The 16,565-nt window shown below is 39.3% G+C and overlaps 1 protein-coding gene across 1 annotated transcript; it reads right to left on the bottom strand.

Moving 5' to 3' along the window:
* Nucleotides 1-13,585: 13,585 nt before the first annotated feature.
* LOC133315530 (uncharacterized mitochondrial protein AtMg00240-like) lies at nucleotides 13,586-16,325 on the bottom strand. The gene is made up of 2 exons (XM_061517162.1): nucleotides 16,146-16,325; nucleotides 13,586-13,840 (listed from the first exon to the last, which is right to left on the bottom strand). The coding sequence occupies exons 1-2, from the start codon at nucleotides 16,323-16,325 to the stop codon at nucleotides 13,586-13,588; spliced, it is 435 nt and encodes a 144-aa protein (XP_061373146.1).
* Between the last annotated feature and the right edge of the window lie 240 nt (nucleotides 16,326-16,565).

Raw genomic sequence — 16,565 nt, forward strand, 5'->3', positions numbered from 1 at the left:
AAATAAGCATTCCCCAAACGTGGGGTGAGATCTCTAAACAAGAAATCTCAGTAAGACAAGGGGTCCTCAAGGATCTTCCACCCCAAGCTCACTTACATGTGCAATATAAGTTCAAAAGCAGTTTATCATCATCAGTTCTAAAATAGTGCAATGCAGCAGATAATCATGTCATGTGTGTCAATTCTATTCTACTGGCCAGAGAAATGCAGGATTTACATACGCCAAATACCCACACTAGTGCAAGACGCTACTTGCATTCACCCCAGATCACCATATCGTATGACGCTACATACTCAGGCTTACCGTCAAGATGAAACAACACATGCATATTAAAAGCCATTACACATAAAGCTCAACAACATTTCAAATATTCAAAGCATGTAACACAGCATGCATACAACCATACCCCCATAGGACATGGTGGAACCACAACATGGCTAAACCGAGGACACGAAAGCTTACCTTGTAAGCTACTATCCAAACCAAGAGTTCACACAGCTCAAGGCACACAAACAGCACAATCACAATCTGCCCATACCATAATTACTCATCAATAATCATAGCTTAGATTACATTAAGTGATTAAGTCTTTCTTACTCATTTTAACTCATTACATGTTGTTTTTGCAGGAAGTATTCGAATACTCCACGAGTAGTATTCGAATACTCCAGCTCTCCAGAAAGTATTCGATTACCTTCACTTAAGTATTCGAATACTCTCCAATATCTGAATACTTAACCCTCCAGTATCCGAATACTAAACTTTACTGTATTCGAATACTTTCTAGTATTCGAATACTTCTTCAAAGGTAACCGAATAATTTTCTTCCCAGAAAAGTATTCCAATACTCCAGCAAGAGTATTCGACTACCTGATGAACAAGTATTCGAATACTACACGAAAGGTATTCGAATACTTCTTCAACAGAATGCAGAAATTCGAGCCAACTTCTGCATAATCCCAAATTTAAGGGTCTAAACGCGATTGGGAGTCAATGACTCCCTAAACAGATATAACACAACATGTTATGAACCCAGAAACACATTCTTTTACTCAAATGGTTAAAGTTTATCTTTTTAATAGATTAAACAAGCTTTAGGCCTCAAAATGATACTTAGGTGATCATGGCTCACCTCAAGAGCTCAAAACTTCAAAAATGAAGCAGAAAGGAAGCCTCCAATGCAACTCCAAGGTTCTGACTTCACAAGGCTACGAAAATGCCTACACCAAGGTTGGTTCTTTCTCACCAAAGGTCACCACTTGGACCTCAAAATGCCATGACTATGGCTTTCAACACCCAAACCACCCAAAACAGCACCCTCACCCACATACAGAGGATGGAAACTCAGAATACACCCTCACACTTCCTCACCCTGCATGTTCTTAAGTGTATACAAGCTCAAAGATGGAAGAAATCAAGTAAAGGTGACAACTTGAGTTCAAAAATGGTGAAATGAGGCAATGGAACAGTAAACCACACTCAGCCCACCAAGTGCTTCACGTAGGAAATTCTGGTATGCCTAGGGTTATGTGCTAAAATGCATATATATAGTCACGTAGCCATAAAACACACAGTATTAACTTTAAATGCTACGCTTAGGATTTTAATCTCAAACTCAGGATTCTTAACCTACTCATTTTTACAAGAATTATCATATTTTTCTTATAATTTTCTGAGCACCTTTCCGGTACGCGCTTTTCCAAGCCAGTACCGGTTTCTAGCACCAGTTCTCATTATTTGGGCTTGAAACTCGTTTTACAAGTCCTACATATCATTCTAGTAATTATCATGCACTTTCATTAATTTTCTGGGATACTTTTTCGGTACTCATTTATACCGAGTAGCAGAACCGGTATCTGCACTTTTCTTCCGAAAAGCGACTTTCGGCATTATTACTCACTTACTATAATTATTAAAGCCTCATAATAATTATTAGGGTCAATTATGGAATCATTTCCTATTTTCTCATAATTTATTAATTAAATTCCTTAATTAACAGTGCGGGTTCTTACATTCACCCCACCTTTTTAGGATTTTGACCTCAAAATCAGAAACATACATGGTCGAAACTCAGGGTACTGCCGGAGAAGCTCGTCCTCACGCTCCCAAGTACACTCCTCAGGAGTTCTTCCGGTCCACTACACTTTGACTATCTGAATGATCTTGCTCCTCAGCTGCTTCTCGCCGCGATCGAGAATCTTTAGTGGTCCGACGGGAGTCTTTAGGTTCTCCCGAACCTCCACATCATCCGGTTGCACCACATGCGACGAATCTGCTATGTACCTCCGAAGCTGAGACACGTGAAATACGTCATGGATGTTGGTCAGGTTCGGAGCCAAGGCAAGCCGGTAGGCAACAGGTCCTACTCTACCAAGAATCTGGTATGGCCCAATAAACCGCGGGCTCGGCTTCCTCACTCCGAGTGCCCGTCCAACACCGGTGACAGGTGAAAGTCTCACAAACACGTGCTCACCCTCACTGAACTCCAGTGGACGATGCTTGACATCGTTGTAGCTTTTCTGACGATTCTGCCCCTGCTTCAACTTTTCCCTGATCAACTGGATCTGCAGGGTGGTATCTTGGACAAAGTCCAAGCCAAACAACTTGCGATCCCCAACCTCCGACCAGCAGGTGGGTGTATGACACCTCCTACCGTAGAGCGCCTCGTAGGGTGCCATGCCCAGGTTAGCATGAAAACTGTTGTTATACGAAAACTCCAACAATGGAAGGTACCTATCCTATGTTGAGCCCTGCTCCAACGTGCAAGCCCGCAACATGTCCTCCAAGGTCTGGATAGTCCGCTCAGTCTGTCCATCAGTCTGAGGATGATAGGTTGTACTCAGTCTCAACTGCGTACCAAAAGCTCCCTGCAGCGCCTCCCAGAACCGAGATGTGAACTTCGGGTCCCTATCACTAATGATACTCTCGGGCACCCCGTGAAGCCTCACAATCTCGCGAACATACAGTTTGGCCAACTGCTCTGTAGTGAAGCTCACCTTCACTGGAAGAAAATGGGCAGACTTTGTCAATCTGTCCACAATGACCCATATCGAGTCACAGCCAACCTGAGTCTTCGGCAAACCCACAACGAAGTCCATGGAAATGCTCTCCCATTTCCACTCTGGAATCTCAAGAGGTTGAAGCTTACCAGACGGTTTCTGGTGTTCAATCTTCACCTTCTGGCAGATCAAACACTTGGACACATACATAGCTATGTCCTTCTTCATTCCTGGCCACCAAAAATTTCTCTTCAGGTCTTGGTACATCTTTGTAGCACTAGGATGAACAGTAAACTGCCCCTTATGGCCTTCCGCCATAACCTCTTCGGTCAAGGGACCTCGAGGAATCACAATACGCTTCTGAAACAACAGAAGTCCATCCTCATTCCAAGACACACCGTCTTGGTTCTTCACGTAGTCGAGACACTCTCTCTGCACTTGCGCCTCTTGGATCTTCTCCATAAGCTCATTACTGACTCTCACAGTCTCCATCTCGAGAAGTGAACCCCCAAACAAGGTGGTCACCTTCAGATCTTGAAACTTCTCTATGAGGTCGAAGTCACCCATCGTCAAACTGGATAGACTCACGGATTTCTGACTCAAAGCATCAGCTACCACATTGGCCTTTCCAGGATGGTACTTCAACTCAAAGTCGTAGTTCTTCAGTAACTCCATCCATCTTCTCTGCCTCATGTTCAACTCTTTCTAATCAAACAGGTACTGCAATCTCTTGTGATCACTGAACACCGCAAACTGCATGACAAACAGGTAATGCCTCCAAATCTTGAAAGCAAACACAATCGCAGCCAACTCCAAATCATGAGTCGGGTAGTTCTCCTCATGAGGCTTCAACTGCCTCGAAGCAAAAGCAACAGCTCTACCAGACTGCATCAACACACAGCCCAGCCCCTTTCCAGAAGCATCACAGTAAAGCTCAAACTGCTCCTCAAGATCAGGAAGGATCAACACATGTGAAGAATTCAATCTCTCCTTCAACTCCTGAAAGCACGCCTTACACTCGTGAGTCCACACAAATGGAGTCTTCTTTCGGGTAAGGCGAGTCAAAGGGAGAATCATCGTGGAGAAACCCTTGATGAACCTCCGATAGTAACCTGCCAAACCTAAGAAGCTCCTCACCTCCGTGACTGTCTTGGGCCTCTCCCAATCCAGTATGGCCTCAATCTTGTTGGGATCCACTGCAACTCCATCTGCTGAAATCACATGCCCCAGAAACTTGACTGATTTGAGCCAAAACTCACACTTAGAAGGCTTAGCATAAAGCTTTTTCTCCTTCAGCACTTGCAGAACAATCCTCAGATGCTCCGTATGCTCCTCCTCAGTCTTGGAGTAGATAAGAATATCATCAATTGACAAACTGATCCAGATACGGTTGGAAAATCCTGTTCATGTAATCCATGAACACTGCCGGCGCATTTGTGAGTCCAAAAGGAATCACCAAATACTCAAAGTGACCGTATCTCGAACGAAATGCGGTCTTAGGGACATCCTCCGGCTTCACCCGAATCTGATGGTATCCAGACCGGATATCAATCTTGGAATACACACAAGCACCCCTGAGCTGATTCAACAGATCATCAATCCGAGAAAGGGGATACTTGTTCTTGATTATCACCTTGTTCAACTGCCTGTAGTCGGTGCACAATCGCATTGTCCCATCCTTCTTCTTCACAAAGATAACCGGTGCTCCCCAAGGAGACACACTCGGTCTAATGAAATCTTTCGCCGAAAGATCCTTAATATGCTTCTTAAGCTCAGCCAACTCCGGTGGCGACATCCGATACGGAGCTAAAGAAATCAGCCCCACACCAAGCAACAAGTCAATGGAGAACTCTATCTCCCGCTGTGGCGGAAACTCAGGAATCTCCTCAGGAAACACCTCAAGGAACTCCCCCACCACAGGAATGCCAGTGATATCCTCCTGTGTCCCACTCACCAAACCTCCCAAGCTCACTTACATGTGCAATTTAAGTTCCAAAACAGTTTAACAATATCATTTCCAAAATAGTGCAATGCAGCAGATAATCATGTCACGTGTGTCAATACAATAATCTACTGGCCAGAGAAATGTAGGAATACGTCTATTACCCACACAGTACGCGCCCTACCGTACCTACCCTTAGGATACCATCCCATCGGGTGAACACCACATACATATCATAAGCCATTGCACAATATCAGCTCAAAAGCATTTCAAAAATATCCAAAGCATGCAACACAGCATGCATATAAACTATACCCCCCATGGGACATGGTGGAACCACAACATGGCTAAACCGAGGACACGAAAGCTTACCTTGCAAGCTAACAATCCAAGCCAAGAGTCCAACCAATCCTTAAAGCCCAAACACAGCCGAATCACACTCTGATTAGGACCAGCAACCATATCAATAAAAAACTCTACAAGCATACAACATAAAGACAATGCCTTTCCTTTTACGTTTTACGTCTTAAGATTTCAAACAAAGCCACAAGCCCTTAATCACGTGATTCTGACTTAGTTCATTTATTACAGAAGTTCAACTTCATCAAGCTAGGGTCCACAAACCCCCAAACATTAGTTCTGGATGAACAGTAAGCTACTGTTCCTCGAAAACCCAGAATATCCAGATATTTGTCGGGGACATATCCGGATATCAATATCTGGATATCATATCCGGATATGCATATCCTGTAACATCCCATGCAATTAGGAAAAATACATAAAGTTCTATGAGGAATAGGGATGCTTGAGTGGAATTCGAATTATATGTTGATAAATGTATGGTTTGCGAATTACATAGCTACTTTCCCTAGAGTGGAATTAATTTATGTTAGGGGATTATTTGAATGACCATGGTAAGTGAATAATTACTTTGGGCATATGAAACTTTAGTTAAAAAGGAATAGAGATTAATTAATTGTAACATATAAAGAGAAAACATAATGTCACTTAGGTTATATGAGAAGTTATAATTTTTGGGTTAGTACCTAAACACCATTGGATTGGTATATTTTTGAACCCAAATCCTTGGGTTGGCCGAAGCACTAAGGGCCTTAAGAAGAGACTTAGATCAGTCCAAAACCTTTTTCCTCAACCTTAAATAACTTGTACTTAGCCTAAGAGGATCATGATCCATTCCCCATTGGCCAAATGTTCCACATGGCAAAGACCTCATCCATTCTTGTCCTCTCTCCTCATGTGCGCCTAGGATAGACAAAAAAGAGCAGAAAATTCTGATGCCTTGTTGAACTCTTTTCACTTTACTATATGCAACCAATAATGTGTGGGAAGTCAGCTTGCATGTCTCCTCATTGGGCAGAATTGCCACACCCTCTCATCCCTTTGTGCGCCCCAAATGTGAGAAAGAAACTTAAGTTAATTTTCTGACCTTGCTTGTTTTTAAAAACCAGCCTTCCAGCCCCATTCCTCCATCACCCAAGCGCTGTTTGTTGAGTATTAAGTTGGAGAGTTTATTTTGTTAAAACAGAACCAACATAGTCACACATCCCACCTTATCTCTTCCACTTTGAGCGCACCTTTGGAGGAGAAGAACAACATGAATCCTGGCTTCTGTTTTTTGAAATAAAACTCAGCCTCATTCTTCCCTCTCATCCTCCTTAAAACCGTGACCCAAGTAGAGAATGGACATCTAGGAATAATTTCACATCCCCCATATGTTCTTGCCTCAAATCGTGGACTGCTAGTGAACAACTACCATCAAGCCTTCATATCTTTTTCCCTTGCTCAGCCGAAGTTCTTAATACAAGGAGGTAGAGTATAGTTCCTTCTCCTTGCATTCTCCTACCACGTTTGGTTGATGGAGATGTTCCCATGTATGTAGGTACTAGCTCAAGCAAACTGTTCCCCTCCTCTTGTGCGCGCGGTCACCATTTAGAAGGGTTGAGTTTGCTGTTTCGTGGAACATAGAGAGTTGAGGTGTTGCTCCTTGTACATTCGGGTTTCCTTGTGTGCTTGCAAGAGGTAAGCACAAGTTTCGAACCTCTCTTCCTCTCCTCTGTTTAGTTTGTCAAGCATGCTTAGGAAGTAGTTCTTCTATTTTATCTCTTTTTGATTCTGCCATATTATATCCCTTGGACCCTAGCTCGAAAGCATAAAAAAAATAAACTTGGAAATGACCTTAAAATAAATTGTGGGGCTATTTGGTTTTGATTTAGTGTACCTCAAATTTTTCATGAATTAAAATAAAAAGGACAGCATGCTTAGACGACATGTAGCGCACCATAGATAGGTTGGTTGAGTTTAGGAATGAAATAAAAATCCTTGATGCTTTTGCTTGGAGAAAACCGATTCTGTTTTGGTTGGAACATTAGAATTTGTTTCGTTCTTAAATATTGGTAACCTTATTGGAAAGTCAGAATATAGTTAGGGAAGAAAACATGGTGAAATCGTTGGAGTTGCATGTGGGAACTTAGGGAAAACGTTGGGTACTGCTGCTGTATAAATTAATAAAATTAAACGAAATCAGAAAATTTACTCACTTAGGGGAAGCCTTAAAACCGAACCTATACACGTGGTGAGCCTTGGGAAAATGGTAATTTCTAGCAAGGAATGGAATACTCTTAAGGGCAGAATGTAATTAACACTAGGAACCTTATAATTCAATGAAAGTACATGAGTTAGAAGCTTAGAAATTATTGCTGACTTTTGGGGATAATCGTATGAAATTCTGATTTTGTACGTTGACATATTAGGTGCGCAAAACTCTTAGGACCTTGGACTATTTCGCTGCTGCCTGGTAATTTATTTGTGACACGCGAGGTAAGTGTCTGATGGCATTACCTTTTGTGACTGCTAGCTAGTACATGGATTGTGAACGTTGCTCTCATGTGTTTTGGATTGGTAATTCTGTATAAATTATTTGTATTCTGTTCATGGACTTGACTTGCTGGATATTTTGTTTTGGGGAAATATTTGTTATTCGGCACTTTGATTTTGGAAATCCATGAGATATATGCTATTACTTAGTCATGCATTCACATAGCATAATTTTTATCTGTCTGCTTTGCGTGTGACTCATGACATAGCATACATGCATAAGTCTCATGCTAAAATTGGAACCAAAAATAATTATGAAAAACTAAGCATACGTTTGAGCACGCATCATGTAGGCATCCCTCCGGTACCAGGGACAGAACAGTGGCTCAGTTCGCATAGGTTCAGTGGAATTCACCTTCGGAGCCCTATGGAATCTCCACTGCATTTGTTAGTACGTGCACCGTAGTACTATGAACGTACACCTTTGGCGTTATATACGCACCCTTTGGCGTTATATATGCACTATGATTACTATTAATATCTGTCGGATTTGATATGATGATGCGACTGCTTTGTGATTCGGTATCTAGCTAGTACTGTTGCATTATTGGTTTTGTTATCACACTACTGAGATTTTTCTCACCCCTTTGGGGCTCAATTTTATAAATTGCAGGAGGACGAAAAAGTATATGATGACGTTGATAAAAAAATTGGATATTGGTTGTTTACTGTAATAACCCTAAATTATGTAGCCTTATTTATTAATGAATCTTGAGTGGGCAAATTAATTAATGATAGCTATATGTGGATATTCCAAAGTTAAGTATGGTTAAATAAATTAAAAGCCCAAACATAGTGGGATAAACCCACACCAAGTAATGGCTTTAATGGCCCAAACTCATAAACTCTTGAAATTTTATGATCTTAGACTAAGCCCACACCATTGATAAACCCAAGTACCCCAACCTAGGGTGAACCCAACCCAAAGAGACTCCTTGCGCCGAACCCAATATGTAAAGGAATAAGGCTTGGCCCATTTATTAATTTCAATGGAAATCCAACCCCAAAAGGCCAAGTGGGCCGAACCCATTTCCTAGTGTGGCCTTGGCCCAAATGCAAAGTAATCCCCCCATTAAGAAGCCCAAAACCGTGGACCCCTTCTAGTGGGCAACAAACCCAAGTCCATGAACCTATGATGAGTGACGTGGCATGAGATGAATGGATGCCACTACATGCACCAAATAAGGGAAAAGAATTAAATGAAACTTGGCTTTCCCAAGTACAAGCCACAGTCATGTAGAAGCAAGAAGATAAGTGTCTTTCCTTCTTCCTAGGTGAACACATTAAGGATCATAAACTTTTCCATCTCCCTAGGCGCACACCAAAGGGTTCCCAAACCCAAGCTTTCTCCATTTATGATTAAAAAGGTGGAGCCACCTTTCTCCATCTCCCTAGGCGCAATAATTAGCATGAAAAGGGAAGGACATGTTTCATACACTTTATGTTGAGTGTGACACACTCAAGGTGTTTCCCCAACCCCATGCATTGGGAAGAACCCGCTGAAAAGTCTCGTGTTAGTGTGTGGGGACAGTCGTTTATCCTTGCAAGTTGCCAGGCGTTACATATCCGGATATCCATATTCAGATATCCACAGATCCTATATCCGGATATCAATATCCAGATATTTCACGACAGAATGCAGTTTCTGCATTTCGTGAAGATATCCTTCAAAGGTTCAACTTTTAACACTTAAACACGTCCAAGGATCCATTTTTAAGCATATACAGGTTCATACTCAGATTACACATTTGTTTAACTTATTAAACATGTCAAGACATCTCTTTTACTCAACAAAACTCATGATCAAAGGTGGTAGCACTTACCCAAGCTTCAAGGCAGTAGCTATGGGTGCTCAAGGAGCTCACACCTCAGCTCCAAGGTGCTAACTTCCCAAGGAAACGAAAATGATGCTCAACAAGGTTTTCTCCTTCACAAGAAAGCTACTTGGAGCTTCCACAACTCAAGAACAAGGCTTCAACTACTCAAGACCAAGAACTCAACCCACTCCTCAACCAAATAGTGGCTGTAAACTCAGAAGAGATTACCTCTCACCCTCACAATGAAGCTCACAAGTGTTTACAAGGAGAAGAAGAGAGGGATCAAAGCAAAAGGTGTCAACTTGGCCCAAGAAAGGGTGAAGAAGGCCAATGGAACAGTAACAAGATGATCAGCCTATCCATAAGTCACGTGGGAATGCAAGGTGCCTAGGGTTTTGGGCCCAAAAGTTGTATATATAGCCCACTTAAGTGAAAACACACAATATTAACGTTAATTGCTACGCTTAGCATTTGAATCCCAAACTTAGGATTCTGGAGCTACTCAATTTTACAAGAATTAACATATTTTTATTATATTTTTAGCAGCACCTTTCCGGTACGCGCTTTTCCATAGCCAGTATCAGTTCTGCCACCAGTTCTCATTATTTTAACTTGAAACTTGAAATCACAGTCCTACATATTATTCTAGGAATATTCAAGCACTTATTATAATTTTCCGGGATACTTCATCGGTACACATTTATACCGAGTAGCAGAACCGGTATCTGTACTTTTCGTCAGAAAAGTGACTTTTAACATTATTACTCACTTACTATAATTATTAGAGCCTCATGATAATTATTAGGGTCAATTATGGAATTATTTCCTAATTTCACATAATTAATTAATTAACTTCTTTAATTAACGGTGCGTGTTCTTACAACCTGATTACGGCGGAACATCATATATGGAGAAAACTCCTAAGCCGAGAACTTGTTACTTGTAAATCTCCCTGCTATTTACTCGCAATCCAAGTTACTCACACACTCTACGTCCATTACTTCATCTGATTTAATATTATGGTATCATATATAAAATACCATCAACTTCAACACAGTACACTTTAATTTCTAACCCAAGCAACCAACATATCATTTGTTAACTTCGTAATGAACTTCGTAATCACCATACTCATTTCAACAATTTTATTTCTCTTGACAGTTCATGTTATACCACAAGTCTTAACATTTAATTCCCATTTAATAATTAGATCCCAATACTAGTTAGTTTACATAGAACTGAGCCTGATCTACACATCAATAAATTCTCATCTTTTAGTATGTTAAACTAGACACTTTTAGCTTTCCAACAAGGTATACACACGCCTCAATTTGAATTTTATAACTCCAGATATAACCGTTTGAAGTCACATAAGAAAAATTGCCAACAGATTCAAAACAGAACACCCAAGTTACCTCACTGTTTCTGCGATTCCCAATGATCTACATTTTGTTTCTGTATTTTGTTTAGAGTAAGAATGTAATTCTTTAAAAATAAAAATAAAAATATACCTATTATGACTTCTAAGGTTAGCCCATGCCCAACTTGTTTTGTAGGGATTGAATCAACAAACTCATTTTCCTTATTATTTTTATTTGAAGGAAAATGAGTTCTTGACAAGGCCTCATTTTCGATTTTCTCCAAACGGACTCGCAATGCTTGTATAGCTTCTTTTGCATCGAGACCATGCAAATCCAATCTCTATATGCCATTTGTACGATTTTTAATATTTAAATTTGTTGTCACTACCTTACAGTTAAGCTCATGAGTCATCTCTAATTTTTCTCTTACCTTAATGAAATGTTTTTTTGCATTTAAATGCTCACCTCTTAGGTAAGATTCGTTGGGAGACTTAAACTGTTGAGAGGCTGACCTAAAAAATAATATATATCAATAGATATTAATATTTCTTGTTATTTTAAAATTTTAAAAGTTGTTATTTTGACATTATTAATTTATTTACCTGTTAGTTTGAGTTTAAAATTCTTCATAAACCTCCTTTAACAAGTAAATAACAGAATTAACTAATGCTAAATTCAACTACAAATTAGGAGACATGTATCAAAAAATGCAACATAATTGGGGGCAACATCTCAAACTATTTGAGAATTATATTTTTTGTAAGTTTTAAAATGTCGGAAGAAAGTGTAAGTTTTATATTATTTTTTGAGAAAAATTATACTTACATAAAATAAGTTTATATTTATAAAAATTTACTCATCATTTAAAAAAAATTAAACATTATCTTACCTCATCATCTCCAAGGCTTTTTCTCTATGGATCATGTATATATCTTTCTTTGGTGACTCTTGTTTAATCGAATGGGATTTCAATGGTAAATTAATGCTTTTTTTTTTAGGTTACAAGGAATTGAACACAACACCCTACACTACACACACTCTTAACACACACACCCCACACCACTAGGCTAACCCTAGTGGTGCGTAAATTAATGCTTTTCAGAACACAATCATCACATAACTTTTAATAAAAAAAAAGTATTATTCATATGCTGATTTTGTATAGAATATAAATTCATAATATTTTTGAAAACAATGCGTTATTCATCTTACTTTTAACTTTGTCGTTTAATTTGAAGATATAAACTTTGAGGATAAAAGAAAAGAAAAAAAAAAAAATATATATATATATATATATATATATATATATATATATATATATTTTGCGAATACGGGAAGTAAAAATTAAACATGTTTGAAAAACCATAACATCGTTTAGCTCTTTCGTTAGGTTGTGAATTGAATAGCCATTATGAATGCTCAAATAAAAATATTTAACAAACAAAAAGTTCAATTAAATTTAGAATAGCTTTAAGTTTGGGAAATGAGTAGCCATTGTAGAACTGAGTTAAGGGATATACATAATCCTTTTGATAGGACTTGAGAATTGTAAAATGTCACATATCACGTTGATCACTATGGCGAAAGATCTTCTCTCATAACCTAAACCAATTTATCAAAGGCAGGCTCAAAACATAGGTTGGTAAGCCTTCAAGAACGAATATTTTGAAGACTCTGTGATTCTATAAACACTTTCGTGGGTGCTGGAGCGGATAACGATGCACAGAACCTACTAAATAACTATGGTTTGCAAGTATCTATCACTGTGGATCTTGCTAGGTTGGGAAAAACAAGATTGTCGTTGATGAATGTTATTAGCCCAGGGCTGAAGTTTTTGGCTTATCAGATTCTTGGAGTGGATATTGAGAACCCCAAGAATGTTACTTTTGAGCCGTTGGGACAAGTGATGCAATTCTCTTTAATAATTAGGGTATGCTTCTGTTAATGCATATGAGATAAAAGTTGGTATCTACACTATTGCTCATTTCATTGAAATGTTGCCCATAAATAGGCTCAGAATTACAAATTACAAATAAATTTGAATTGGCGACAATCTGTAACCAACTCATAAAATTACAACTCCTAATAAAACACAATCAGCTCCTATTAAATACAAAACACAATCAACTCCTATTAAATACAAAAAACAATCAGCACCTATTAAATACAAAACGCAATCACCTCTTATTAAATACAAAATTCAAAATTCAAAATTCAAATAACCTCCAATACTCCTCCTAAAGTTGGAGCATCTAAGGATGAAATGCCCAACTTGGGAAGGAAACCATGGAAGGTCGAGTGTCCAAGAGCCTTTTTGAACAAATCGTCCAGCTGAGACTGAGAACGAACATGCGTTGTAGCAATATGACCCGCGAAAATATGTTCCCGAACAAAATGACAGTCAAGTTCAATGTGTTTAGTTCGCTCGTGAAATACTGGATTAGCAGCAATGTGAAGTGTTGCTTGATTATCACATAGGAGATCCATAGGACTAGAATGATTAACTCCAAGACTCAAGAGAAATCCTTTAAGCCAAATAAACTCTGAAGTAACCGTCGCCATGGCCCTGTATTAGGCCTCTGCTGAAGAACGAGCTACGATGACTTGTTTCTTTGTTCTCCAAGATACAAGAGAGTGACCAAGCATGACAAAATAACCTGTAACAGACAGCCGTGTAAGGGGACATGATGCCCAATCCGAATCACAATAACCATGTAACTTTAAATCACTAATAGAAAACAACAAAACACCCTTCCCTTGACTCATTTTTATGTAACGCAGAACACGAGTAACCGCATGAAAATGTGTCTCACGTGGTGTAAGAACCTGCACCGTTAATTAAGGAAGTTAATTAATTAACTATGAGAAATTAGGAAATAATTCCATAATTGACCCTAGTAATTTTTGAAAAGGCTTTAATAATTATGGTAAGTGATTAAGAAAGCTTAAATTCGCTTTTCTGACGAAAAGTGCAGATATCGGTTCTTCTACTCGGTATAAATGCGTACCGATGAAGTATCCCGGAAAATTATAATAAGTGCATGAATATTCCTAAAATATTATATAGGATTTGTAAAACGAGTTTCAAGTTAAAATAATGAGAATCGGTGCTAGAACTGATACTGGCTATGGAAAAACGCGTACTGGAAAAGTGCTGTGAAAAATAAAATAAAAATATGTTAAATCTTAGAAAAATGAGTAGGTTCAAAATCTTAAGTTTGGGATTAAAATGCTAAGCGTAGCCATTAGCGCTAATACAGTGCGATTAAGTTTAAACCGTCTATAAATATGACTTTTGCACAAAACCCTAGGCATTTCACTATTGCTACGTGACCTTGGAGGCTGACCAGCCTTTGTGCACTATTCCATTGCCTTCCCTTCCCCATTTCTTGAGCCCTGAGACCTTTTCATTCATGAAATCTTCTCCAAAACACTTGGTGTGAGTGAGGATTACCATTGGGGTGAGTGTTGGCCTTGTTTCTAACTTTGGGTCTCTGTTTGGAGAGTTTAAGGTGCTGAGTTTCTGAGTTGTGAGGGTGAAGCCATTGTCATGGAATTTTGAGGTCCAAGGAGTGATCTTTGGTGTTAAAAGACCAACCTTTGGTGTGCCATTTTTGTTTGCCTTCAAGTCAGAACTGAAGAGGCAGTGTGGTGAGCTCTAAGAGCCATTATTGCTTTGTTTTGAGCTTGGGTAAGCTTTACCACCTTTAATCATGAGTTTTAATGGTTAAAAGTGGAGTCTTGGCATGTTTAATGAGTTGTTTAAGTAACCAACTGATATATGAACCTTGAACAGAATAAAAATGCATGCTTTAACGTATAGAAGTGTTAAAAATGAAACCTTGGAAGTGATATCTCGCGAAATGCAGAAACTGCATTCTGTCGCGAAATATCCGGATATGGATATCCGGATATGGCCCCGACAAATATCCGGATATTCTGGGTTTTCGAAGAACAGTAGCTGCACTGTTCATACAGAACTGTGTTATGGGTTTGTGGACCCTAGATTGATGAAGTGAGACTTCTGTAATAATTAAACTAAGTCAGAATCAAGTGATTAAGGGCTTGTGGCTTTGTGAGAAGCCTTAAGACATGAAACGCAAAGGAGAAGCGTTGTCTTTATGTTTATACTTATGAGTTATGGTTGTTGATATGATTGCTGGTCCGAAACATATTGTGATTCTGCTGCTGGGTTTGGGCTTTGAGCTTGTGTGGACTCTTGGCTTGGTTTGTTAGCTTCAAGTTAAGCTTTCGTGTCCTCAGTTTAGCCATTGTTTGTTCCAATATGTCCCATGGGGGAATGGTTATATGCATGATGTGTTTTCATGTACTGTTTTATTGAAATCCTATTGAGCTGTTAAGTGCAATTGCTTTATGATATGTATGTGGTGTTTCGCCTAGCCAGGAAGCCATGGGGTTGTCTTGGGGGCGGGTACAGCATGGGCGTGTACTGTGTGGGTAATAGACGTATTCCTGCACTTCTCTGATCAGTAGAATAGTTATAACACACATGACATGATTATCTGCTGCATTGCACTGTTTTGGAACTTATACTATTTAAGTGCTTTTGGAACTTATATTGCACATGTAAGTGAGCTTGGGGTTGAAGATCCTTGAGGCCCCCTTGTCTTACTGAGATTTATGTTTAGAGATCTCACCCCACGTTTGGGGCGCTTATTTCAGGTTCAGGTAACACACGGGCCGAGACCTCTAGCGGCAGGAGGCCGGAGCTTAGTTGATTATCATGTTTGCTGTTTATGCTGATGTACATGCTTGGTTTTATGCTTTCTCCATTACCATGCTGTTTGTATTGAGACTTGATGAGTATGCTGTTTATTTGGTGAGTATAGGAATTGTCCATGCCACATTCATTTGACGATGTTTAAGTTTATTTGAGTTGTACAAACTATCAGGATCTGTCCAGACTATGTGTTGTAGATCCGTGACTAGAAACTCACTTTATTATTTATTGAGATTTTTCAGTAGCTGTCCTTTGCAATTTACATGCAGGCAATGTTTTGAAATGATTTAAGTAATTCAACTTGGTAAGGATAATGACGTCATAATTTAACAGAAAAAAATATTCTATTTTTAATTAAGCGTGGCTTAATACGATGACATGTTAACAAACCGGGTATACACGGAGTGTTACATGTGGCGCCTGCATGAACTGTGATAAAACATGAACCACATAGCTCAAATCAGGTCTGGTGACTGTCAAGTATATAAGTTTACCAATAAGCCGTCGATAATGTTCTGGTTTGTCAAATAAGGGTCCATCATCAAGAGCTAACCTATGATTTTGTTCCATGGGAGTAACTGCTGGTTTGCTCCCGCTCAAGCCTGCCTCGGCGAGAATGCTTAATGCGTACTTTCTTTGACATAAGAAAATACCCTATTGACTCAGGAAACCTCTATTCCTAAAAAATACTTCAGTGGTCCCTGATCCTTGATCTTGAAGCAAGTGTTAAGATAAATTTTCACCTGCTTACAAACTGCGGTATTGTTCCCAGCTAAGATTATGTCATCCACATACACCAAAAGAGCTAAG

Source organism: Gastrolobium bilobum, unplaced genomic scaffold (assembly GCF_033153095.1).
Source record: "Gastrolobium bilobum isolate Gb01-03AN ecotype WA unplaced genomic scaffold, APGP_CSIRO_Gbil_v1 utg14192, whole genome shotgun sequence".
Lineage (NCBI taxonomy): Eukaryota > Viridiplantae > Streptophyta > Magnoliopsida > Fabales > Fabaceae > Gastrolobium > Gastrolobium bilobum.